This window comes from Bombina bombina, chromosome 3 (assembly GCF_027579735.1).
Source record: "Bombina bombina isolate aBomBom1 chromosome 3, aBomBom1.pri, whole genome shotgun sequence".
NCBI classification, from domain to species: Eukaryota; Metazoa; Chordata; class Amphibia; order Anura; family Bombinatoridae; genus Bombina; species Bombina bombina.
The window spans coordinates 103,841,105-103,868,313 of NC_069501.1; the positions used below are offsets into that span (position 1 = coordinate 103,841,105).

At 41.5% G+C, this 27,209-nt stretch overlaps 1 protein-coding gene across 1 annotated transcript in view; it reads right to left on the reverse strand.

Annotated features, from left to right (window-relative positions):
* The window catches only part of DOP1B (DOP1 leucine zipper like protein B), a 593,629-nt gene that overhangs the window by 477,909 nt on the left and 88,511 nt on the right, over positions 1 to 27,209 (reverse strand). The window contains exons 3-4 of the mRNA XM_053705165.1: positions 10,094 to 10,275; positions 9,358 to 9,528 (exon numbers count right to left, since the gene is read on the reverse strand). Of these exons, the coding sequence (XP_053561140.1) occupies positions 9,358 to 9,528; positions 10,094 to 10,275 (353 nt within the window). The remainder of the gene's footprint in view (positions 1 to 9,357; positions 9,529 to 10,093; positions 10,276 to 27,209) is intronic.

Genomic DNA, 27,209 nt, shown 5'->3' on the forward strand with positions numbered 1-27,209 from the left:
ACGCCTGGGCGAAGAGAGAGAGTCTGCCCCCTACTAGATCCATTGTCGGATAGGGGGCCGCTCCTTCATGCTGTCTTAGAGGCAGCAGCAGGCTTTCTGGCCTGCTTGCCCTTGTTCCAGGACTGATTAGGTTTCCAGGCCTGCTTGAATTGAGCAAAAGTTCCCTCTTGTTTTGAAGCAGAGGAAGTTGATGCTGCACCTGCCTTGAAATTTCGAAAGGCACGAAAAACATAATTTATGTAAGAACTTACCTGATAAATTCATTTCTTTCATATTAGCAAGAGTCCATGAGCTAGTGACGTATGGGATATACATTCCTACCAGGAGGGGCAAAGTTTCCCAAACCTCAAAATGCCTATAAATACACCCCTCACCACACCCACAAATCAGTTTAACGAATAGCCAAGAAGTGGGGTGATAAGAAAAAAGTGAGAAAGCATAAAAAATAAGGAATTGGAATAATTGTGCTTTATACAAAAAAAATCATAACCCCCACAAAAAGGGTGGGCCTCATGGACTCTTGCTAATATGAAAGAAATGAATTTATCAGGTAAGTTCTTACATAAATTATGTTTTCTTTCATGTAATTAGCAAGAGTCCATGAGCTAGTGACGTATGGGATAATAAATACCCAAGATGTGGAGCTTCCATGCAAGAGTCACTAGAGAGGGAGGGATAAAATAAAGACAGCCAATTCCGCTGAAAAAATAATCCACACCCCAAAATAAAGTTTAAATCTCATAATGAAAAAAACTGAAATTATAAGCAGAAGAATCAAACTGAAACAGCTGCCTGAAGTACTTTTCTACCAAAAACTGCTTCAGAAGAAGAAAACAAATGGTAGAATTTAGTAAAAGTATGCAAAGAAGACCAAGTGGCTGCTTTGCAAATCTGATCAACCGAAGCTTCATTCCTAAACGCCCAGGAAGTAGAAACTGACCTAGTAGAATGAGCTGTAATCCTTTGAGGCGGAGTTTTACCCGACTCGACATAAGCATGATGAATCAAAGATTTTAACCAAGATGCCAAAGAAATGGCAGAGGCTTTCTGACCTTTCCTAGAACCGGAAAAAATAACAAATAGACTAGAAGTCTTTCGGAAATCCTTAGTAGCTTCAACATAATATTTCAAAGCTCTAACTACATCCAAAGAATGCAACGATCTTTCCTTAGAATTCTTAGGATTAGGACATAATGAAGGAACCACAATTTATCTACTAATGTTGTTAGAGTTCACAACTTTAGGTAAAAATTTAAATGAAGTTCGCAACACCGCCTTATCCTGATGAAAAATCAGAAAAGGAGATTCACAAGAAAGAGCAGATAACTCTGAAACTCTTCTAGCAGAAGAGATGGCCAAAAGAAACAGGACTTTCCAAGAAAGTAATTTAATGTCCAGAGAATGCATAGGTTCAAACGGAGGAGCTTGTAAAGCCCCTAGAACCAAATTCAAACTCCAAGGAGGAGAGATTGACTTAATGACAGGTTTGATACGAACCAAAGCCTGAACAAAACAAACAATGAATATCAGGAAGATTAGCAATCTTTTTGTGAAACAACACAGAAAGAGCAGAAATTTGTCATTTCAAAGAACTTGCAGACAAACCTTTATCCAGACCATCCTGAAGAAATTGTAAAATTCTAGGAATTCTAAAAGAATGCCAGGAAAAATGATAAGAGCACCAAGAGATGTAAGTCTTCCAGACTCGATAATATATCTTCCTAGATACAGTTTTACAAGCCTGTAACATAGTATTAATTACGGAGTCAGAGAAACCTCTATAACTGAGAATCAAGCGTTCAATCTCCATACCTTCAAATTTAAGGATTTGAGATCCTGATGGAAAAAAGGACCTTGCGATAGAAGGTCTGGTCTTAACGGAAGAGTCCATGGTTGGCAAGTAGCCATCCGAACAAGATCCGCATACCAAAACCTGTGAGGCCATGCTGGAGCCACGAGCAGAACAAACTAACGCTCCTTTAGAATCTTGGAAATCACTCTTGGAAGAAGAACTAGAGGTGGAAAGATATAGGCAGGATGATACTTCCAAGGAAGAGACAATGCATCCACTGCTTCCGCCTGAGGATCCCTGGATCTGGACAGATACCTGGGAAGCTTCTTGTTTAGATGAGAAGCCATCAGATCTATTTCTGGAAGTCCCCAGAATTGAACAATCTGAAGAAATACTTTTGGGTGAAGAGACCATTCGCCTGGATGTAATGTTTGGCAACTGAGATAATCCGCTTCCCAATTGTCTATACCTGGGATGTGAACTGCAGAAATTAGACAGGAGCTGGATTCTGCCCATACAAGTATTCGAGATACTTCTTTCATAGCCAGAGGACTGTGAGTCCCTCCTTGATGATTGACATATGCCATGGTTGTGACATTGTCCGTCTGAAAACAAATGAACAACTCTCTCTTTAGAAGAGGCCACGACTGAAGAGCTCTGAAAATCGCACGGAGTTCCAAAATGTTGATTGGTAATCTCGCCTCCTGAGATTCCCAAACCCCTTGTGCTGTCAGAGACCCCCATACAGCTCCCCAACCTGTCAGACTTGCATCTGTTGAGATCACAGTCCAGGTTGGAGGAACAAAAGAAGCCCCCTGAACTAAACGATGGTGGTCTGTCCACCACGTCAGAGAGTGTCGTACATTCGGTTTTAAAGATATTAATTGTGATATCTTTGTATAATCCCTGCACCACTGGTTCAGCATACAGAGCTGAAGAGGTCGCATGTGAAAACGAGCAAAGGGGATCGCGTCCGATGCAGCAGTCATAAGACCTAGAATTTCCATGTATAAGGCTACCGAAGGGAATGATTGAGACTGAAGGTTTCGACAAGCTGAAACCAATTTCAGACGTCTCTTGTCTGTTAACGACAGTCATGGACACTGAATCTATCTGGAAACCTAAAAAGGTTACCCTTGTCTGAGGAATCAACGAACTCTTTGGTAAATTGATCCTCCAACCATGTTCTTGAAGAAACGATACAAGTCGATTCGTATGAGATTCTGCTAAATGTGAAGACTGAGCAAGTACCAAGATATCGTCCAAATAAGGAAATACCACAATACCCTGTTCTCTGATTACAGATAGTAGGGCACCGAGAACCTTTGTAAAAATCCTTGGAGCTGTTGCTAGGCCAAACGGCAGAGCCACAAACTGGTAATGCTTGTCTAGAAAAGAGAATCTCAGAAACTGATAGTGATCTGGATGAATCGGAATATGCAGATATGCATCTTGTAAATCTATTGTGGACATATAATGCCCTTGCTGAACAAAAGGCAGAATAGTCCTTATAGTTACCATTTTGAATGTTGGTATTCTTACATAACGATTCAATATTTTTAAATCCAGTACTGGTCTGAAGGAATTCTCCTTCTTTGGTACGATGAATAGATTTGAGTAAAACCCCAGACCTTGTTCCAGAACTGGAACTGGCACAATTACTCCAGCCAACTCTAGATCTGAAACACATTTCAGAAACGCTTGAGCCTTCACTGGATTTATTGGAATGCAAGAAAGAAAAAATCTTCTTGCAGGAGGCCTTATCTTGAAACCTATTCTGTACCCTTGAGAAACAATGTTCTGAATCCAAAACTGTGAATCGAATTGATCCAAATTTCTTTGAAAAATCGTAATCTGCCCCCTACCAGCTGCGCTGGAATGAGGGCCGCACCTTCATGTGGACTTGGGAGCTGGCTTTGGCTTTCTAAAAGGCTTGGATTTATTCCAGACTGGAGATGGTTTCCAAACTGATACCGTTCCTGTAGGGGAAGGATCAGGCTTTTGTTCCTTATTGTGACGAAAGGAACGAAAACGATTAGCAGCCCTATATTTACCTTTGGATTTTTTATCCTGTGGTAAAAAAGTTCCTTTCCCCCCAGTAACAGTTGACATAATAGAATCCAACTGTGAACCAAACAATTTATTACCTTGGAAAGAAAGGGAAAGCAAAGTTGACTTAGAAGACATATCAGCATTCCAAGTTTTAAGTCATAAAGCTCTTCTAGCTAAAATAGCTAAAGACATATACCTGACATCAACCCTAATAATGTCAAAGATGGCATCACAAATAAAGTTATTAGCATGTTGAAGAAGATTAACAATGCTATGAGTATTATGATCTGTTACTTGTTGTGCTAAAGCCTCCAACCAGAAAGTTGAAGCTGCAGCAACATCCGCCAAAGATATAGCAGACCTAAGAAGATTACCTGAACATAAATAAGCTTTTCTTAGAAAGGATTCAATTTTCCTATCTAAAGGATCCTTAAAGGAAGTACTATCTGCCGTAGGAATAGTAGTACGTTTAGCAAGAGTAGAGATAGCCCCATCAACCTTAGGGATTTTGTCCCAAAACTCTAATCTGTCAGATGGCACAGGATATAATTTCTTAAACCGTTTAGAAGGAGTAAATTAATCACCCAGATTATTCCATTCCCTGGAAATTACTTCAGAAATAGCATCAGGGACGGGAAAAACCTCCGGAATAACTACAGGAGGTTTAAAAACTGTATTTAAACGTTTAGATTTAGTATCAAGAGGACCAGATTCCTCTATTTCTAATGCAATTAAGACTTCTTTAAGTAAAGAACGAATAAATTCCATTTTAAATAAATATGAAGATTTATCAGTGTCAATCTCTGAAACAGAATCCTCTGAACCAGACAAATCATCATCAGAATCAGAATGATGATGTTCATTTAAAAATTAATCTGGAAAATGAGAAGTTTTAAAATACCTTTTACGTTTACTGGAAGGAGGAATAACAGACATAGCCTTCCTAATAGATTTAGAAACAAAATCTCTTATATTAACAGGAACACCCTGAGTATTAGATGTTGATGGAACAGCAACAGGTAATGGAACATTACTAAAGGAAATATTATCTGCATTAGCAAGTTTATCATGACATTCATCACAAACAACAGCCGGAGGGACAGTTACCACAAGTTTACAGCAAATACACTTAACTTTGGTAGATCCAGCATCAGGCAGCGATTTTCCAGAAGTAGCTTCTGATTCAGGGTCAATCTGAGACATCTTGCAATATGTAATAGAAAAAACAACATATAAAGCAAAATTTATCAAATTCCTTAAATGACAGTTTCAGGAATGGGAAAAAATGCCAATGAACAAGCTTCTAGCAACCAGAAGCAAATAAACAACTAGACTTAAATAATGTGGAGACAATAATGACGCCCATATTTTTTAGCGCCAAAAAAGACGCCCACATTATTTGGCGCCTAAATGCTTTTGGCGCCAAAAATTACGCCACATCCGGTGACACCAACATTTTTGGCGCGAAAACTTCAAAAACATGACGCAACTTTCGGCGACAAGTATGACGCCGGAAATGACAAAGAAAATTTTTGCGCCAAAAAAGTCCGCGCCAAGAATGACGCAATAAAATGAAGCATTTTCAGCCCCCGCGAGCCTAACAGCCCACAGGAAAAAAAGTCAATTTTTAAGGTAAGAAAAAATGTTTAATTCAAATGCATTATCCCAATAATGAAACTGACTGTCTGAAATAAGGAATATTGAACATCCTGAATCAAGGCAAATAAATGTTTAAACACATATATTTAGAACTTTATATAAAAGTGCCCAACCATAGCTTAGAGTGTCACAAAAAATAAGGCTTACTTACCACCCCAGGACACTCATCTACATGTAGTAGAAAGCCAAACCAGTACTGAAACGAGAATCAGTAGAGGTAATGGTATATAAGAGTATATCGTCGATCTGAAAAGGGAGGTAAGAGATGAATCTCTACGACCGATAACAGAGAACCTATGAAATAGATCCCGTAGAAGGAGACCATTGAATTCAAATAGGCAATACTCTCTTCACATCCCTCCGACATTCACTGCACTCTGAGAGGAAAACCGGGCTCCAGCCTGCTGCGAAGCGCATATCAACGTAGAATCTAGCACAAACTTACTTCACCACCTCCATGGGAGGCAAAGTTTGTAAAACTGATTTGTGGGTGTGGTGAGGGGTGTATTTATAGGCATTTTGAGGTTTGGGAAACTTTGCCCCTCCTGGTAGGAATGTATATCCCATACGTCACTAGCTCATGGACTCTTGTTAATTACATGAAAGAAATTAGACTGTTTGGCCTTTGATTTGGCCCTGTCCTGAGGAAGGGTATGACCCTTACCTCCAGTAATGTCAGCAATAATTTCTTTCAAACCAGGCCCGAATAAGGTCTGCCCCTTGAAAGGAATGTTGAGTAATTTAGACTTTGAAGTCACATCAGCTGACCAGGATTTGAGCCATAGCACCCTACGCGCCTGGATGGCGAATCCGGAATTCTTAGCCGTTAGTTTAGTCAAATGAACAATGGCATCAGAAACAAATGAGTTAGCTAGCTTAAGAGTTCTAAGCTTGTCAACAATTTCAGTCAATGGAGCTGTATGGATGGCCTCTTCCAGGGCCTCAAACCAGAATGCCGCCCCAGCAGTGACAGGCGCAATGCATGCAAGGGGCTGTAAAATAAAACCTTGTTGAATAAACATTTTCTTAAGGTAACCCTCTAATTTTTTATCCATTGGATCTGAAAAAGCACAACTGTCCTCAACCGGGATAGTGGTACGCTTTGCTAAAGTAGAAACTGCTCCCTCCACCTTAGGGACAGTCTGCCATAAGTCCCGTGTAGTGGCATCTATTGGAAACATTTTTCTAAATATAGGAGGTGGGGAAAAGGGCACACCGGGCCTATCCCACTCCTTACTAATAATTACTGTAAGCCTTTTAGGTATTGGAAAAAACATCAGTACTCACCGGCACTGCATAGTATTTATCCAGCCTACACAATTTCTCTGGCACTGCAATTGTGTCAGTCATTCAGAGCAGCTAATACCTCCCCAAGCAATACACGGAGGTTCTCAAGCTTAAATTTAAAATTAGAAATCTCTGAATCAGGTCTCCCCGATTCAGAGACGTCACCCACAGACTGAAGCTCTCCGTCCTCAGGTTCTGCATATTGTGACGCAGTATCAGACATGGCTCTTACAGCATCTACGCGCTCTGTATCTCGTCTAACCCCAGAGCTATCGCGCTTGCCTCTCAATTCAGGCAATCTGGATAATACCTCTGACAGGGTATTATTCATGATTGCAGCCATGTCCTGCAAAGTAATCGCTATGGGCGTCCCTGATGTACTTGGCGCCATATTAGCGTGCGTCCCTTGAGCGGGAGGCGAAGGGTCCGACACGTGGAGAGAGTTAGTCGGCATAACTTCCCCCTCAACAGACCCCTCTGGTGACAATTCTTTTATAGATAAAGACTGATCTTTACTGTTTAAGGTGAAATCAATACATTTAGTACACATTCTCCTATGGGGCTCCACCATGGCTTTTAAACATAATGAACAAGTATCCTCTGTTTCAGACATGTTTGTACAGACTAGCAATGAGACTAGCAAGCTTGGAAAACACTTTAAAGCAAGTTAACAAGCAATATAAAAAACGTTACTGTGCCTTTAAGAGAAACAAATTGACAAAATTTGAAATAACAGTGAAAAAAGGCAGTTACACTAACAAAATTTTTACAGTGTATGTAACAAGTCAGCAGAGCATTGCACCCACTTGCAAATGGATGATTAACCCCTTAATAACAAAAACAGAATAATAAATGACAAAAACGTTTTTTAAACACAGTCACAACAACTGCCACAGTCTACTGTGATTGTTACCCTCCTCAAACACGACTTTGAAGCCTTTTGAGCCCTTCAGAGATGTCCTGGATCATGCAGGAAGAAGCTGAATGTCTCTGTCAGTATTTTTAGCTGCACAGAAAAGCACTAAAATAGGCCCTTCCCACTCATATTGCAACAGTGGAAAGCCTCAGGAACTGTTACTAGGCAAAAATCAAACCAGCCATGTGGAAAAAAACTAGGCCCCAATAAGTTTTGTCACCAAACATATATAAAAACGATTAAACAAGCCAGCAAACGTTTTATATTACACTTTTATAAGAGTATGTATCTCTATTAATAAGCCTGATACCAGTCGCTATCACTGCATTTAAGGCTTTACTTACATTAATCCAATATCAGCAGCATTTTCTAGCAAATTCCATCCCTAGAAAAATATTAACTGCACATACCTTATTGCAGGAAAACCTGCACGCCATTCCCTCTCTGAAGTTACCTCACTCCGCAGATTCTTCTTCTAATGCTGCCTGAGATGAAACAGTACACTCCGGTACCATTTAAAAATAATAAACTTTTGATTGAAGTTAAAAAACTAACTATAATACACCACTCTCCTCTTACTACGTCCATCTTTGTTGAGAGTTGCAAGAGAATGACTGGATATGGCAGTGAGGGGAGGAGCTATATAGCAGCTCTGCTGTGGGTGATCCTCTTGCAACTTCCTGTTGGGAAGGAGAATATCCCACAAGTAATGGATGATCTGTGGACTGGATACACTTAAAAAAAAATGAAGAAATGAACAGCAGCCAATCAGCATCAGCAGTGCTGAGGTCATGAACTCTTACTGTGATCTCATGAGATTTGACTTAACTCTCATGAGATTTCATAGTAAGCTTCCTTTACCTGATTGGTGAAATAATATGAGAGTTCACAAGGCTCATCCTTTCAGGTGTCCCAGGACAGACACACTAAAATGCTGCTTAGAAATCCTTTACAATGGGAGGTGGCTACTGAGGAACTTTTGAGGTAAAATCTTTCTTTTTTACATAGAGATGTTGAGGAGATATTTTCTAGTCCGCTTTTTACAGCTATGCTGCATCACTTTCAAGTGTTTAAACATTTAGGTATTATGGCCCTTTAAGGAACAGAAAAACTGCAATAGCATAAAACATTCATTATTTATGTTCCCTGCTTTTGCTGTTAAATATATATGACAATTGAGTATTTTCCACACTCTAGAGGGCTTCCAAATTTCAAAAGCTCCACTTTTGGTCCAACTGGAGCGACTATAGTGAGCAGCGTTGTTGTATCCAAATTTTAGCTTTAATGCGATGTTCATCTCACTATTTTGCAGGTATTGTTTTTTATACTATTCTATTTTTATATATAAACATTTATTATAATATTTTGATTCTTGTATGTGTGCTTCTCATTTACCAGTATGAGCACAGTCCCAGATGTACATGTGTTCCTTTGGGAAATCTAAAGTATATATATATATATATATATATATATATATATATATATATATATATATATATATATATATATATATACACACACACACACACATATATATATATACATACATACACACACACACATTGTATACAATAGATGTCTATACAGAAAGGACTTTTAATGTTGCCAGATTTCCCAGGGAAAAGGGGAAGTGGATAAAATGGGCAGCTACCTTTCATAAATTTCGGATCCTTCTTCAAGTCCAGGCAATAACCCAGTGATGAAAGCCTGCAGACTTGGCAGCAGGGACCTCAGAAGAGGAAGGAAGTAGGTCTCGTATAGGCCTAAGAGGACAGGCTTCACTGACATGGCTGCATGGGACAGCAGGGGAAACAAGCCAGAGCTGGGGAATGAGAGAACACAAGAGTTTAGCACATTCATGCAGACACCTTTTGTACACTGCTGCTAATTGTGCAGATGTATCTTGGTTTGCATATCCAGTGGCATATTTAGGTTTTAAACTGCTGTGGTTCAAAAACATCTGCAGCTACCTTAAATTTTATATTATACTAACCTCGAATATACATTTCTCATAAGTTAGCAGTGCCACAAACTAAAGTTATTATCTTCTTCCTCTCAACCATACAGAGCAGGGTTAACTTCTGGTCAACCACACTAAGTATTGGCAAGCCATTATGAACCATATACTAAGCAGTGACTTAACCACTTATGAATCACATAATGACCAGTTGTAACCCCTATCAAGCCACTGAGCAGTGTTTAATCCCTTGCCAACCATACACAGAAAAATTAACCCCTTTTTCATTCACATAAAGCAATATTAACCCGTCAGCCATACAAAACACTATCAATCCTTTGTCAGCTGATAATGAGAAGCATTAAACCATTAACAACTAAAGATGGCTTACAATAAAATAAAAAATATTACACTAGTAGATGATATTTACCTGTACAAGAAAAGGTCTCTGGCAAGCCATTTTGTTCCAATAATTTTGAATATAATTTCATATGTCTCTAAAGCTTTTAAATGGACTCCACTGGGCAGTGCTGGGTGCAAGCACTGTGCTAGTCTCTTGGCGATAATCAGACGTCTTGGTAAGAGGCAGTATTTTAAATTGCTCTGCAAAGCCTACAAAACAAAATAAAACACGCTAAATATACAGTAAAATGTTCAATACGAGTGGGAAAAATGACAAAATATATATTACTAGTTACAGAGAAGTCAATTTGATCACACTCATAGTAGAACTTTATTCAATGATGGTGGGTTCATAAGCTCTGAAGTATATATTACCCTCCCCAGAAACTGGTACTACCGTCAGCATAAAGCTCTCATTTCCCTGCAATGGATGTTTCACATATATCCAAGCAAAAACCATCTCTATAGAGGAGGAGAAAGGTATGACTCCAAAAATGTACTATGAGAAGAGAGACCAGGCAAACAGTACAACATAAATAATATGCATTACAGGATATGTATTTGTATGGTTCTACTATGAGAGTAAAGACCTTGATTTATATTTATGCATTAATCTGATCTACCCTCACACTCTAACTATTAATTAAGAATGGGCTTTAAGAGCACTATAGTAAATGTTGCTCATGCTAAAACAGATACATGGAACTGACAGCACTTTAAGATTATGGCAGAATAACCAAGTTGCCATTGTACATAACTGTTCAGCAGAAGCTTCAATTGAAGTCCATCATACTGTAATATCTCTAGTAAACTGAGCCTGGACCTTAACAGCAATGAATGAAATTCTTCCTAAGCCTATAGGCATCAAATATTAAATTCAGATGGCCAATTCAAAATGTTGAAGCTCTCTGATAACTTTCTGTTACCAGAATGGAGAACAAAATATAATGTGATGGTCAATTAACACAGCACTACAGTGTAATCACCTACACAAGTAACCTTCGTGTGCTTGCTTGAGATCACTGATCGCTTGCATGGTCTCACAAATATTAGGCTATTGAAGAAATATATTGATCAAATATGTATGCAGATTAATTTCCAGGAAAGATTGAGGATCTACTGTTGAACCTTTGAAAAGCTATTGTGCAGATACCCTGTGAACTGATTTTTGCTAGGTTTGCTGCTAGAACCTTGGTAATTATCTTTGGAGTAGTGGCCAACCCAAATGTAATAGAAATAAACATGCAATTCCCACAGCAAAACAAAGAACTTTGAAGTGATCTGAACCACAGACTTTCATTGTTATGTGATGACAAAGACTCCATATAGAAATTGTATGGACAATAGAAAATACTCAATTTATACAGAGTAAACAACCAGGTAATTAACTCAATCAAACCTTGCTATAAGCTCTTGCAACCCCTGGCCTTAAAAACAGACTGGAGACTGAACTATCTTTCCAAAAATTGAGGCTTTCTATTGTCCATACAATTTATAGATAATTTACTATATTTGAAAAGAACAGCAGAAATCTTGGATAATCTAGAAATAGGTGTACACCCTCCGCAAACCTCCACAAGAAGGTATTAGGTAATATTGATTCAGCCAAGCATTACAGGTCATCAAACTTGACAAGGGCTAGACCATGCTTCAGAAATCCGTAAAGAAAGCATGAATGTAATGGTAAAGTTTATTTACAGAACCTGAATTCTGAATCCTATGGATACTCATATTACTAGGGTTAAAGCAGCAGCCAGCAGGACTCCCTGTGGGGATTTACTTACCTTGTACAAGAAGCAGGGCTATACATATAGCAAGCTCGACCTTGCACCCCTTTCTATTTCGCAGGCCCCTTGGAAAGTTGATTTAAATTGCATGCTCACTAAAGATTACTTTTTACTTTACTGTCTCTTCAATAACTCTGAATACTCTAATACTCAACCAATTTTCTTCAAAACTTATACAACCTGTCCCTCAAGAATGCCAAATGTGAAAAAAACATAATTTATGCTTACCTGATAAATTTATTTCTCTTGTAGTGTATCCAGTCCACGGATCATCCATTACTTATGGGATATTAACTCCTCCCCAACAGGAAGTGCAAGAGGATTCACCCAGCAGAGCTGCTATATAGCTCCTCCCCTAACTGCCATTACCAGTCATTCGACCGAAAACATGCAGAGAAAGGAAAACCATAGGGTACAGTGGTGACTGTAGTTTAATGGAAAAATTACCTGCCTTAAAGTGACAGGGCGGGCCGTGGACTGGATACACTACAAGAGAAATAAATTTATCAGGTAAGCATAAATTATGTTTTCTCTTGTTAAGTGTATCCAGTCCACGGATCATCCATTACTTATGGGATACCAATACCAAAGCTAAAGTACACGGATGACGGGAGGGACAGGCAGGCTCTTTATACGGAAGGAACCACTGCCTGAAGAACCTTTCTCCCAAAAACAGCCTCCGAAGAAGCAAAAGTGTCAAATTTGTAAAATTTGGAAAAAGTATGAAGAGAAGACCAAGTTGCAGCCTTGCAAATCTGTTCAACAGAAGCCTCATTCTTAAAGGCCCAAGTGGAAGCCACAGCTCTAGTAGAATGTGCTGTAATTCTTTCAGGAGGCTGCTGTCCAGCAGTCTCATAGGCTAACCGTATTATGCTACGAAGCCAAAAGGAGAGAGAGGTAGCCGAAGCTTTTTGACCTCTCCTCTGACCAGAATAAACGACAAACAGGGAAGACGTTTGTCGAAAATCCTTAGTTGCCTGTAGATAAAATTTCAGGGCACGGACTACATCTAGATTGTGTAGCAGACGTTCCTTTTTCGAAGAAGGATTAGGACACAAAGATGTAACCACAATCTCTTGATTGATATTCCTGTTAGTGACCACCTTAGGTAGGAACCCAGGTTTAGTACGCAGAACTACCTTGTCTGAATGAAAAATCAGATAAGGAGAATCACAATGTAAGGCAGATAACTCAGAGACTCTTCGAGCCGAGGAAATCGCCATTAAAAACAGAACTTTCCAAGATAACAACTTGATATCAATGGAATGAAGGGGTTCAAACGGAACCCCCTGTAAAACATTAAGAACTAAGTTCAAACTCCATGGTGGAGTTTTAAACACAGGCTTGATCCTAGCTAAAGCCTGACAAAAAGCTTGAACGTCCGGAACTTCTGACAGACGTTGGACAGAGCTGAAATCTGTCCCTTTAAGGAACTAGCGGATAAACCCTTTTCTAAACCTTCTTGTAGAAAAGACAATATCCTCGGAATCCTAACCTTACTCCATGAGTAACTCTTGGATTCGCAACAATATAAGTATTTGCGCCATATCTTATGGTAAATCTTTCTGGTAACAGGCTTCCTAGCCTGTATTAAGGTATCAATAACTGACTCAGAAAAACCACGTTTTGATAAAATCAAGCGTTCAATTTCCAAGCAGTCAGCTTCAGAGAAATTAGATTTTGATGTTTGAAGGGACCCTGGATCAGAAGGTCCTGTTTCAGAGGTAGCGACCAAGGTGGACAGGATGACATGTCCACTAGATCTGCATACCAAGTCCTGCGTGGCCATGCAGGCGTTATTAGAATCACTGATGCTCTCTCCTGTTTGATTCTGGCAATCAATCGAGGAAGCATCGGGAAGGGTGGAAACACATAAGCCATCCCGAAGGTCCAAGGTGCTGTCAAAGCATCTATCAGAACCGCTCCCGGATCCCTGGATCTGGACCCGTAACGAGGAAGCTTGGCGTTCTGTCGAGACGCCATGAGATCTATCTCTGGTTTGCCCCAACGTCGAAGTATTTGGGCAAAGACCTCCGGATGAAGTTCCCACTCCCCCGGATGAAAAGTCTGACGACTTAAGAAATCCGCCTCCCAGTTCTCCACTCCCGTAATGTGGATTGCTGACAGGTGGCAAGAGTGAGACTCTGCCCAGCGAATTATCTTTGATACTTCCATCATTGCTAGGGAGCTTCTTGTCCCTCCCTGATGGTTGATGTAAGCTACAGTCGTGATGTTGTCCGACTGAAACCTGATGAACCCCAGAGTTGTTAACTGGGGCCAAGCCAGAAGGGCATTGAGAACTGCTCTCAATTCCAGAATGTTTATTGGTAGGAGACTCTCCTCCTGATTCCATTGTCCCTGAGCCTTCAGAGAATTCCAGACAGCGCCCCAACCTAGTAGGCTGGCGTCTGTTGTTACAATTGTCCAGTCCGGCCTGCTGAATGGCATCCCCCTGGACAGATGTGGCCGAGAAAGCCACCATAGAAGAGAATTTCTGGTCTCTTGATCCAGATTCAGAGTAGGGGACAAGTCTGAGTAATCCCCATTGCACTGACTTAGCATGCACAATTGCAGCGGTCTGAGATGTAGACGTGCAAAGGGTACTATGTCCATTGCTGCTACCATTAAGCCTATCACCTCCATGCATTGAGCTACTGACGGGTGTTGAATGGAATGAAGGACACGGCATGCATTTTGAAGCTTTGTAAACCTGTCTTCCGTCAGGTAAATCTTCATTTCTACAGAATCTATAAGAGTCCCCAAGAAGGGAACTCTTGTGAGTGGAAAGAGAGAACTCTTCTTTTCGTTCACCTTCCATCCATGCGACCTTAGAAATGCCAGTACTAACTCTGTATGAGACTTGGCAGTTTGAAAGCTTGAAGCTTGTATCAGAATGTCGTCTAGGTACGGAGCTACCGCAATTCCTCGCGGTCTTAGTACCGCCAGAAGAGCACCCAGAACCTTTGTGAAGATTCTCGGAGCCGTAGCCAATCCGAATGGAAGAGCTACAAACTGGTAATGCCTGTCTAGAAAGGCAAACCTTAGATACCGGTAATGATCTTTGTGAATCGGTATGTGAAGGTAAGCATCCTTTAAATCCACTGTGGTCATGTACTGACCCTTTTGGATCATGGGTAAAATTGTCCGAATAGTTTCCATTTTGAACGATGGAACTCTTAGGAATTTGTTTAGGATCTTTAAATCCAAGATTGGCCTGAAAGTTCCCTCTTTTTTGGGAACCACAAACAGATTTGAGTAAAACCCTTGTCCTTGTTCCGACCGCGGAACCGGATGGATCACTCCCATTAATAAAAGATCTTGTACGCAGCGTAGAAACGCCTCTTTCTTTATTTGGTTTGTTGACAACCTTGACAGATGAAATCTCCCTCTTGGGGGAGAGAATTTGAAGTCTAGAAGGTATCCCTGAGATATGATCTCTAACGCCCAGGGATCCTGGACATCTCTTGCCCAAGCCTGGGCAAAGAGAGAAAGTCTGCCCCCCACTAGATCCGTTCCCGGATCGGGGGCCCTCGATTCATGCTGTCTTAGGGGCAGCAGCAGGTTTCCTGGCCTGCTTGCCCTTGTTCCAGGACTGGTTAGGTCTCCAGCCTTGTCTGTAGCGAGCAACAGCTCCTTCCTGTTTTGGTGCAGAGGAAGTTGATGCTGCTCCTGCTTTGAAATTACGAAAGGAACGAAAATTAGACTGTCTAGCCTTAGGTTTGGCTCTGTCTTGAGGCAGGGCATGGCCTTTACCTCCTGTAATGTCAGCGATAATTTCTTTCAACCCGGGCCCGAATAAGGTCTGCCCTTTGAAAGGTATATTAAGCAATTTAGATTTAGAAGTAACGTCAGCTGACCAGGATTTTAGCCACAGTGCTCTGCGTGCCTGAATGGCGAATCCGGAATTCTTAGCCGTAAGTTTAGTTAAATGTACTACGCCATCTGAAATAAATGAGTTAGCTAACTTAAGGGCTTTAAGCTTGTGTGTAATCTCATCTAATGGAGCTGATTCAAGTGTCTCTTCCAGAGACTCAAACCAAAATGCTGCTGCAGCCGTGACAGGCGCAATGCATGCAAGAGGTTGCAATATAAAACCTTGTTGAACAAACATTTTCTTAAGGTAACCCTCTAACTTTTTATCCATTGGATCTGAAAAGGCACAGCTATCCTCCACCGGGATAGTGGTACGCTTAGCTAAAGTAGAAACTGCTCCCTCCACCTTAGGGACCGTTTGCCATAAGTCCCGTGTGGTGGCGTCTATTGGAAACATCTTTCTAAATATCGGAGGGGGTGAGAACGGCACACCGGGTCTATCCCACTCCTTAGTAACAATTTCAGTAAGTCTCTTAGGTATAGGAAAAACGTCAGTACTCGCCGGGTACCCGCAAAATATTTATCCAACCTACACATTTTCTCTGGTATTGCAACTGTGTTACAATCATTCAGAGCCGCTAACACCTCCCCTAGTAATACACGGAGGTTTTCCAGCTTAAATTTAAAATTTGAAATATCTGAATCCAGTTTGTTTGGATCAGAACCGTCACCCGCAGAATGAAGCTCTCCGTCCTCATGTTCTGCAAATTGTGACGCAGTGTCTGACATGGCCCTAATATTATCAGCGCACTCTGTTCTCACCCCAGAGTGATCACGCTTACCTCTTAGTTCTGGTAATTTAGCCAAAACTTCAGTCATAACAGTAGCCATATCCTGTAATGTGATTTGTAATGGCCGCCCAGATGTACTCGGCGCTACAATATCACGCACCTCCCGAGCGGGAGATGCAGGTACTGACACGTGAGGCGAGTTAGTCGGCATAACTCTCCCCTCGTTGTTTGGTGAAATATGTTCAATTTGTACAGATTGACTTTTATTTAAAGTAGCATCAATACAGTTAGTACATAAATTTATATTGGGCTCCACTTTGGCTTTAGCACATATAGCACAGATATCTTCCTCTGAATCAGACATGTTTAACACACTAGCAAATAAACTAGCAACTTGGAAATACTTTTCAAGTAATTTACTATAATATGAAAACGTACTGTGCCTATAAGAAGCACAGAAAAAGTTATGACAGTTGAAAATTAATAAACTGAAAAGTTATAGCATCAAATCTTTGTAAAAAACACAATTTTAGCAAAGGATTGCTCCCATTAGCAAAGGATAACTAACCCTGATAGCAGAAAAAAAAAAAAAAAAATACAGAAATAAACGTTTTTTTATCACAGTCAACTACAATCTCACAGCTCTGCTGTGAGTGATTACCTCCCTCAAAACAAGTTTTGAAGACCCCTGAGTTCTGTAGAGATGAACCGGATCATGCAGGGAAGACAATAAACTTCTGACTGAATTTTTTGATGCGTAGCAAAAGCACCAAAAAAGGTCCCTCCCCCTCACACATAACAGTGAGAGAGATCAGTAAACTGTCATAAATTAAATAAAACGACTGCCAAGTGGAAAAAAATAGTGCCCAAAACATTTTTTCACCCAGTACCTCAGAAAATTAAACGATTTTACATGCCAGCAAAAAACGTTTAACATTAATAAATTGAGTGTTATTAAAAAGCCTGTTGCTAGTCCCTGCAAATTAGGCTAAAGTTTTATGCATACAGTATAATTCCAGTGAAGTGCAATTCCCCAGAATACTGAAGTGTAAAATATACATACATGACAGCCTGATACCAGTTGCTGCTACTGCATTTAAGGCTGAGTTTACATTATATCGGTATGGCAGAATTTTCTCATCAATTCCATTGTCAGAAAATAATAAGCTGCTACATACCTCTTTGCAGATTAATCTGCCCGCTGTCCCCTGATCTGAAGTTTACCTCTCCTCAGATGGCCGAGAAACAGCAATATGATCTTAACTACTCCGGCTAAAATCATAGAAAAACTCAGGTAGATTCTTCTTCAAATTCTACCAGAGAAGGAATAACACACTCCGGTGCTATTATAAAATAACAAACTTTTGATTGAAGGTATGAAACTAAGTATAATCACCACAGTCCTCTCACACATCCTATCTATTCGTTGGGTGCAAGAGAATGACTGGTAATGGCAGTTAGGGGAGGAGCTATATAGCAGCTCTGCTGGGTGAATCCTCTTGCACTTCCTGTTGGGGAGGAGTTAATATCCCATAAGTAATGGATGATCCGTGGACTGGATACACTTAACAAGAGAAAATTTGTTTATGCAATCCAAAGTTATAAAAACCTGAAAAATTAGGTTTAACATTGAACTGTCCGGTGAACTTCAACTATAACTGTACTACTATTTTTTTAATGAACCTATAACTTTTTATTGCAAAAATATTTTGAGTATGTTAAAGGGACACTTAATCAAAATGAACCTTTCGTTATTTAGATAGAGCATGCAATTTAAAACAGCTTTCCAATTACTTCCATTAACAAAATGTGCAGAGTCATTTTATATTTAAATTTTTTGAGTCACCAGCTCCTACTGAGCATGTGCAAGAATAAGCATGTATGCATTTGTGAATGGCTGACTGCTGTCACATGGTACGTGTATGCATTTGTGATTGACTGATGGCTGTCACATGGTACAGGGGGAGTGGAAAAAGACATAACTTTTAAAATTGTCAGAAAAAAAAATCTATTACTCATTTGAAGTTCAGACTAAGTGCTATTGCATTGTCTTGTTATCTTGCATTTGTTGATTATGCAAATATACTGTGTTGACTGGTCCTTTAAATTTCTGCTCTTTCATAAGCATGAAGGAAATTCATTGAGTGCTATGCCCTTGAAATAAAAGATGTTTTTAGGCTCTTCCCTTCATACACGAGGTTAAGCTGTGCAGCCTCTAGGGGGAGTTTCCGAATCTTTATCGCTGCCCATGCAGCACTACAGCTAAAGGTTCTCTTTACATTCCCTTTCAAATCATAGCAGAGGTCTGATAACTATAACAGTTGCATTACTTTGCACAATGTTTTTGGCATTCCTTCAAAAGTGTATGATATTTTTTTAAATTGTAGGTATAACAGAAAACAAACCATATCCAGTAGTTTGGTTCAACGTAAAAACATAAATTATGCTTACCAGATAAATTAAATTCCTTCTGTATAAGGAGAATCCACGGCATCATTCCTTACTGTTGGGAAATACTGAACCTGGCCACCAGGAGCAGGCAGAGACACGCTAGCCAAAGGCTTAAATGCCTCTCCCACTTCCCCCATCCCCCAGTCATTCTGCTGAGGGAACAAGGAACAGTAGGAGATATATCAGGGTATAAATGGTGCCAGAAGAAAAACATAATTCAGAGAGCCGCCCATTGGAGAACACGGGCGGGGGCCGTGGACTCTCCTTATACAGAAGGAAATGAAATTATCTGGTAAGCATAATTTATGTTTTCCATTTTAATATAAGGAGAGTCCACGGCATCATTCCTTATCGTTGGGAAAACTATACCCAAGCTCTAGAGAACACTGAATGTTGACGGGAGGGACAAAAAGAGAGGCAGACCCTAATCTGAGGGCACCACAGCCTGCAAAATCTTTCTCCGAAAGCTGCTTCAGCCAAAGCAAAAACATAAAACTTGTAAAATTTAGAAAAAATATGTAAGGAGGACCAGGTAGCCGCCTTACAAATCTGATCCATAGAGGTCTTGCTCTTAAAGGCCCAAGAGGAAGCCTCTAGTAGAAAGAGCGGTAATCCTCTGAGGAGGTTTATGTCCTGCTGTCTCATAAGCAATGCGGATAACACTCCTTAACCAAAAGGATAAGGAAGTCGAAGAGACCTTCTGACCCTTACGCTTCCCAGAATAGACAACAAACAAGGAAGAAGTTTGTCTAAAATCCTTAGTAGCCTGAAGATAAAACTTCAAGGCGCGAACCATGTTCAAATTATGAAGCAAATGTTCCTTCGAAGGAGGAGGATTGGGACACAAGGAAGAAACCACAATCTCTTGATTGATGTAGCGTTCTGACACAACCTTAGGAAGAAAACCTAACTTAGTACGTAGGATAGCCTTATCAGAATGAAAGACCAGATAAGGAGACTCATATTGCAAGGCAGCAATCTCAGATACTCTGCACACAGAAGCAATAGCCAGTAGAAAAAGAACCTTCCAAGACAACAGTTTAAATGTCAACTTCATGCATAGGCTCAAACGGATCCCATTGCAAAACCTTAAGAACAAGATTTAAACTCCAAGGAGGAGCCTTAGATCTAAACACAGGCCTGATCCTAGTCAGAGCCTTAACAAAGAACTGTACATCTGGAAGCTCAGAGAGCATCTTGTGCAGTAAAACAGACAGGGCCGAAATCTGTCTCCTCAGGGAGAAACAATAGGATCCTGGCAACCTTAACTTTATGCCAGGAAAATTCATGCTCTTCCCACCAGAATAAGTAGGCTCTCCACACCTTATGAGCGATGTGACGAGTAACCGGTTTACAAGCTTTATTGAGAGTATCAATAACTCTGTCAGAAAAACCTCTCTTGGATAGGACTAAGCGCTCAATCTCCACAGAGTCAGCCTCAGGGAATCTAGATTTAATGAACAAAAGGATCTTGTTCCAGCAGATCCCTGCAACAAGGTAATTTCCACGGAGGAGATGATGACATCCCCACCAGATCCGCAAACCACATCCTTCGTGGCCATGATGGAGCAATCAGTATCACTGATGCCTGCTCCTGCTTGATGCGGGCCACTACACGAGGAAGGAGTGGTAACGGCGGAAAAAGGTAAATTAGACTGAACCTCCAAGGCACTGCTAATTCATCTATTAGCTCCGCCTGAGGATCCCTGGACCTCAACACATATCTGGGTAGCTTGATATTGAGACGGGACGCCATGAGATCTATCTCCGGCATCCCCCACCTCTTGCATATCTCCGCAAACACTTCAGGATGGAGAGACCATTCCCCCGGATAAAAGGATTGTCTACTGAGAAAATCTGCTTCCCAGTTGTCCACACTTGGAATGTGGATCGCTGACAGTGGGCCTCCGCCCACTCCAGAATTCGAGATACTTCCCTCATTGCTAGGGAGCTTCTCGTTCCACCCTGATGGTTGATGTAAGCCACTGAGGTTATATTGTCTGATTGGAATCTGATAAACTGGAATGAACCCAGAAGGGGCCAAGCCTTTAGAGCATTGACGATTGCCCGAAGTTCCAAAATGTTAATCGGGAGGGAGCACTCCTCCTTTGTCCACAGGCCCTGTGCCTTCTTGGCACCCCAAACAGCTCCCTTTCCTGATAGGCTTGCGTCCGTAGTCACAATCTCCCAGGATGGTCTTAAGAAGGATGTCCCTCGGGACAGATGATCTGGACAGAGCCACCAAGAGAGCGATTCTCTCGATCGGTTGTCCAGAGAAATCTGCTGCGATAGATCCGAAGGATCGCCGTTCCACTGCCTCAGCATGCACAGTTGCAACGGTCTGAGACAGAACATGGCAAAAGTGAATGATGTCCATGCTGGACACCATGAGACCAATCACCTCCATACACTGAGCCACAAAGGGCCTTAAGGAAGTCCGGAGGGCAAGACATACCGAAGCTAGCTTGCAACGTCTCTGGTCTGTTAGAAATATCCTCATGCATATGGAGTCTATTATAGTACTCAGGAATTCCACCCTGGTACTTGGGATAAGAGAACTCTTTTCTAGGTTTATCTTCCATCCATGAGATTGAAGAAGAGAGAGAAGAGATCCTGAATGGTCCTCTGCTAGACGAAAAGATGGTGCTTGTACCAGAATATCGTCCAAGTAGGAAGCTACCGCTATACCGCGGGTTCTGGCAAAGGCTAGAATAGCCCCTAGAACCTTCATAAAAATTATTGGGGCAGTAGCTAGACCAAACAGAAGTGCAATGAACTGGAAGTGCTGGTCCAGGAACGCAAACATTAGGAACTGGAACTTGTGGATTGGAACGTAAAAGTAAGCATCCTTCGGATCTATAGTGGTCATGAACTATCCTTCCTGAACTAAGGGAAGGATGGACCTTATTGTCTCCATTTTGAACGAGGGGACATTTAGAAATTTGTTTAAGCACTTTAGGTCCAGAAAGTTCCCTCCTTATTTGGGACCACGAAAAGGTTTGAATAGTATCCCAAACTTCTTTCTGCGATAGGCACCGGGACAATGGAGAAGAGATCCTGCACGCGCCCCAGGAAGGCTTCCCTCTTTTCTGGTCTGGAAGACAGGATTGAGAGGAGAAATCTGTCCTTGGGTCGATGAGACTTGAAACCTATCTTGTTTCCCTGAGCTATAACCTCCAGGACCCATGGATCCTGCACGTCCCTGAACTAAGCGTCTGAAAAGAGCAACAGTCTGCCCCCTACACAATCCAGAGCCAGAACGGGGGCCGTCCCTTCATGACGATTTAGTCTCGGCGGGCTTCTTGCTCTGCTTAGACTTATTCCTGGACTGAGCCGGCTTCCAAGTACTCTTGGTTTGCTCGGGCTTAGCGGAGGACTGCTGTCGTTGGGATTTATCAGAACGAAAGGAACAAAAATTGGAAACTTGTCCCTTAGACTTGCTCTTTTTATCTTGCGGTAGGAAGGCACCCTTGCCCCCTGTAACCGTAGAGATAATGGAGTCCAGGCCTGGACTAAATAAAGTCTTTCCCTTAAAGGGGAGGGAAAGAAGTCTGGACTTAGAAGTCATATCCGCAGACCAGGACTTCAGCCAGAGCGCCCGACGGGCCTCAACCAAAAAGCAAGAAGACAGCATTTAGGCGAATAATCTGCATGTTTGCATCACAGACAAAATAATTAGCAATTCTCAAGGCCTTAATTCTTTCCTGGATAACGTCGAGGGGACCCTCCACCTCGTTTAATTCCGATAAGAAGTCGCACCAGTAGGTAGCTGCTCCAGCAACCGTGGCAACAGCTGCTGCCGGTTGAAACAAATGTCCCGTATGTTGAAACATCTTTCTTAGAAGAGTTTCCATCTTTTTATCCATCGGCTCTCTGAACGGCAAGCTATCCTCAAGCGGGATAGTAGTGCGTTTGGCAAGCGTGGAGATAGCGATATCCCTTGAAGAACTGAAAGAACTAGATTTAGACTCCAGGGAGGAGTCAAAGGTCTGTAAACAGGCTTGATCCTAACCAGAGCCTGAACAAATGCTTGAACATCTGGCACAGCTGCCAGTCTTTTGTGAAGTAAAACAGATAAAGCAGAGATCTGTCCCTTCAGAGAACTTGCAGATAATCCTTTCTCCAAACCTTCTTGTAGAAAGGATAGAATCTTAGGAATTTTTATCTTGTTCCATGGGAATCCTTTAGATTCACACCAACAGATATATTTTTTCCATATTTTATGGTAAATTTTTCTAGTTACAGGCTTTCTAGCCTGAATCAGAGTATCTATTACAGAATCTGAAAACCCACGCTTTGATAAAATCAAGCGTTCAATCTCCAAGCCGTCAGTTGGAGGGAAACCAGATTCGGATGTTCGAATGGACCCTGAACAAGAAGGTCCTGTCTCAAAGGTAGCTTCCATGGTGGAGCCGATGACATATTCACCAGGTCTGCATACCAAGTCCTGCGTGGCCACGCAGGAGCTATCAAGATCACCGAGGCCCTCTCCTGATTGATCCTGGCTACCAGCCTGGGGATGAGAGGAAACGGTGGGAATACATAAGCTAGGTTGAAGGTCCAAGGTGCTACTAGTGCATCTACTAGGGTCGCCTTGGGATCCCTGGATCTGGACCCGTAGCAAGGAACCTTGAAGTTCTGACGAGACGCCATCAGATCAGATCTGGAATGCCCCATAATTGAGTTATTTGGGCAAAGATTTCCGGATGGAGTTCCCACTCCCCCGGATGGAATGTCTGACGACTCAGAAAATCCGCTTCCCAATTTTCCACTCCTGGGATGTGGATCGCAGACAAGTGGCAGGAGTGATCCTCCGCCCATTGAATTATCTTGGTCACTTCTTTCATCGCCAGGGAAGTCCTTGTTCCCCCCTGATGATTGATATATGCAACGGTCGTCATGTTGTCTGACTGAAACCTTATGAATTTGGCCTTTGCTAGTTGAGGCCAAGCTCTGAGAGCATTGAATATCGCTCTCAGTTCCAGAATGTTTATCGGGAGAAGAGACTCTTCCCGAGACCATAGACCCTGAGCTTTCAGGGATTCCCAGACCGCGCCCCAGCCCACTAGGCTGGCGTCGGTCGTGACAATGACCCACTCTGGTCTGCGGAAGCTCATTCCCTGTGACAGATTGTCCAGGGTCAGCCACCAACGGAGTGAATCTCTGGTCTTTTGATCTACTTGAATCGTCGGAGACAAGTCTGTATAATCCCCATTCCACTGTCTGAGCATGCACAGTTGTAATGGTCTTAGATGAATTTGTGCAAAAGGAACTATGTCCATTGTTGCAACCATCAATCCTATTACTTCCATGCACTGCGCTATGGAAGAATGAGGAACAGAATGAAGTACTTGACAAGAGCTTAGAAGTTTTGATTTTCTGACCTCTGTCAGAAAAATCCTCATTTCTAAGGAATCTATTATTGTTCCCAAGAAGGGAACTCTTGTTGACGGGGACAGAGAACTTTTTTCTTTGTTCACCTTCCATCCGTGAGATCTGAGAAAGGCTAGGACGATGTCCGTATGAGCCTTTGCTTTTGACAGGGACGAAGCTTGAATCAGGATGTCGTCCAAGTAAGGTACTACTGCAATGCCCCTTGGTCTTAGAACCGCTAGAAGGGACCCTAGTACCTTTGTGAAAATCCTTGGAGCAGTGGCTAATCCAAATGGAAGTGCCACAAACTGGTAATGCTTGTCCAGAAAAGCGAACCTTAGGAACTGATGATGTTCCTTGTGGATAGGAATATGTAGGTACGCATCCTTTAAATCCACGGTAGTCATAAATTGATTTTCCTGGATAGTAGGTAGGATCGTTCGAATAGTTTCCATTTTGACCGATGGTACCCTGAGAAATTTGTTTAGGATCTTTAGATCCAAAATTGGTCTGAATGTTCCCTCTTTTTTGGGAACTATGAACAGATTGGAATAAAATCCCATTCCTTGTTCTCTTATTGGAACTGGATGTATCACTCCCATCTTTAACAGGTCTTCTACACAATGTAAGAATGCCTGTCTCTTTATTTGGTTTGAAGATAATTGAGACCTGTGGAACCTTCCCCTTCGGGGTAGTTCCTTGAATTCCAGGAGATAACCTTGAGAAACTATTTCTAGCGCCCAAGGATCCTGAACATCTCTTGCCCAAGCCTGAGCAAAGAGAGAAAGTCTGCCCCCCACTAGATCCGGTCCCGGATCGGGGGCTATCCCTTCATGCTGTTTTGGTAGCAGTGGTAGGCTTCTTGGCCTGCTTACCCTTGTTCCAGCCTTGCATTGGTTTCCAGGCTGGTTTGGGTTGTGAAGTATTACCCTCTTGCTTAGAGGATACAGAATTAGAGACTGGTCCGTTTCTGCGAAAGGGACGAAAATTAGGCTTATTATTAGCCTTAAAAGACCTATCCTGTGGGAGGGCGTGGCCCTTTCCCCCAGTGATGTCTGAAATAATCTCTTTCAAATCAGGTCCAAATAATGTTTTACCTTTGAAAGGAATGTTAAGCAATTTTGTCTTGGAAGACACATCCGCTGACCAAGACTTTAGCCAAAGCACTCTGCGCGCCACAACAGCAAACCCTGAATTTTTCGCCGCTAATCTAGCTAATTGCAAAGCGGCATCTAAAACAAAAGAGTTAGCCAATTTAAGTGCTTGAACTCTGTCCATAACCTCCTCATACGAAGATTCTTTACTGAGCGATTTTTCTAGTTCCTCGAACCAGAAACACGCTGCTGTAGTGACAGGAACAATGCATGAAATTGGTTGTAGAAGGTAACCTTGCTGTACAAAAATCTTTTTAAGCAAACCCTCTAATTTCTTATCCATAGGATCTTTGAAAGCACAACTATCTTCGATAGGAAATAGTAGTGCGTTTGTTTAGAGTAGAAACCGCCCCCTCGACCTTGGGGACTGTCTGCCATAAGTCCTTTCTGGGGTCGACTATAGGAAATAATTTCTTAAATATAAGGGGGGGGAACAAAAGGTATGCCGGGTCTTTCCCACTCTTTATTTACTATGTCCGCCACCCGCTTGGGTATAGGAAAAGCGTCGGGGGGCACCGGAACCTCTAGGAACTTGTCCATCTTACATAATTTCTCTGGAATGACCAAATTGTCACAATCATCCAGAGTAGATAACACCTCCTTAAGCAGTGCGCGGAGATGTTCTAATTTAAATGTCACAACATCAGGTTCAGCTTGATGAGAAATTTTTCCTGAATCTGAAATTTCTCCATCAGACAAAACCTCCCTCATGGCCCCTTGAGATTGGTGTGAGGGTATGTCAGAACAGTTATCATCAGCGTCCTCTTGCTCTTCAGTGTTTAAAACAGAGCAATCGCGCTTTCTCTGATAAGTAGGCATTTTGGATAAAAGATTTGCTATGGAGTTATCCATTACAGCCGTTAATTGTTGCATGGTAATAAGTATTGGCGCACTAGATGTACTAGGGGCCTCCTGTGTGGGCATAACTGGTGTAGACACAGTAGAGGATGATGTAGTATCATGTTTACTCCCCTCATTTGAGGAATCATCTTGGGCAATATCATTATTTATGGCAGTACTGTCCTTACTTTGTTTGGACACTATGGCACAATTATCACATAAATTTAAATGGGGAGACACATTGGCTTTCATACATATAGAACATAGCTTATCTGATGGTACAGACATGTTAAACAGGCTTAAACTTGTCAACAAAGCACAAAAAACGTTTTAAAATAAAACCGTTACTGTCACTTTAAATTTCAAACTGAAAACACTTTATTACTGAATATGTGAAAAAGTATGAAGGAATTGTTCAAAATTCACCAAAATTTCACCACAGTGTCTTGAAGCATTAAAAGTATTGCACACCAAATTTCAGAGCTTTAACCCTTAAATTAACGGAACCGGAGCCGTTTTTACATTTAACCCCTATACAGTCCCAGAATGAGGCTCTGTCTATAACTAGAAAGGCCCCCATCTGAAAAAGGTGTCCAACACAGTGCCTGCCGTTTTTCTAAACATTCCCCAAGATTATAATACCAATAATTAGTTAGAATCTGCATAATATGCCTAGTAAAGCAATTATTTTAGCCCAGAAAAATGTCTACCAGTTTTTAAGCCCTTTTTGAAGCCCTTTATTCTTTTATGTTTAACTAAGAAAATGGCTTACCATGAGGGGAAATGACAGCCTTCCAGCATTACATGGTCTTGTTAGAAATATGGCTAGTCATACCTTAAGCAGAAAAGACTGCTAACTGTTTCCCCCAACTGAAGTTACTTCATCTCAACAGTCCTGTGTGGAAACAGCAATCGATTTTAGTTACTGTGCTAAA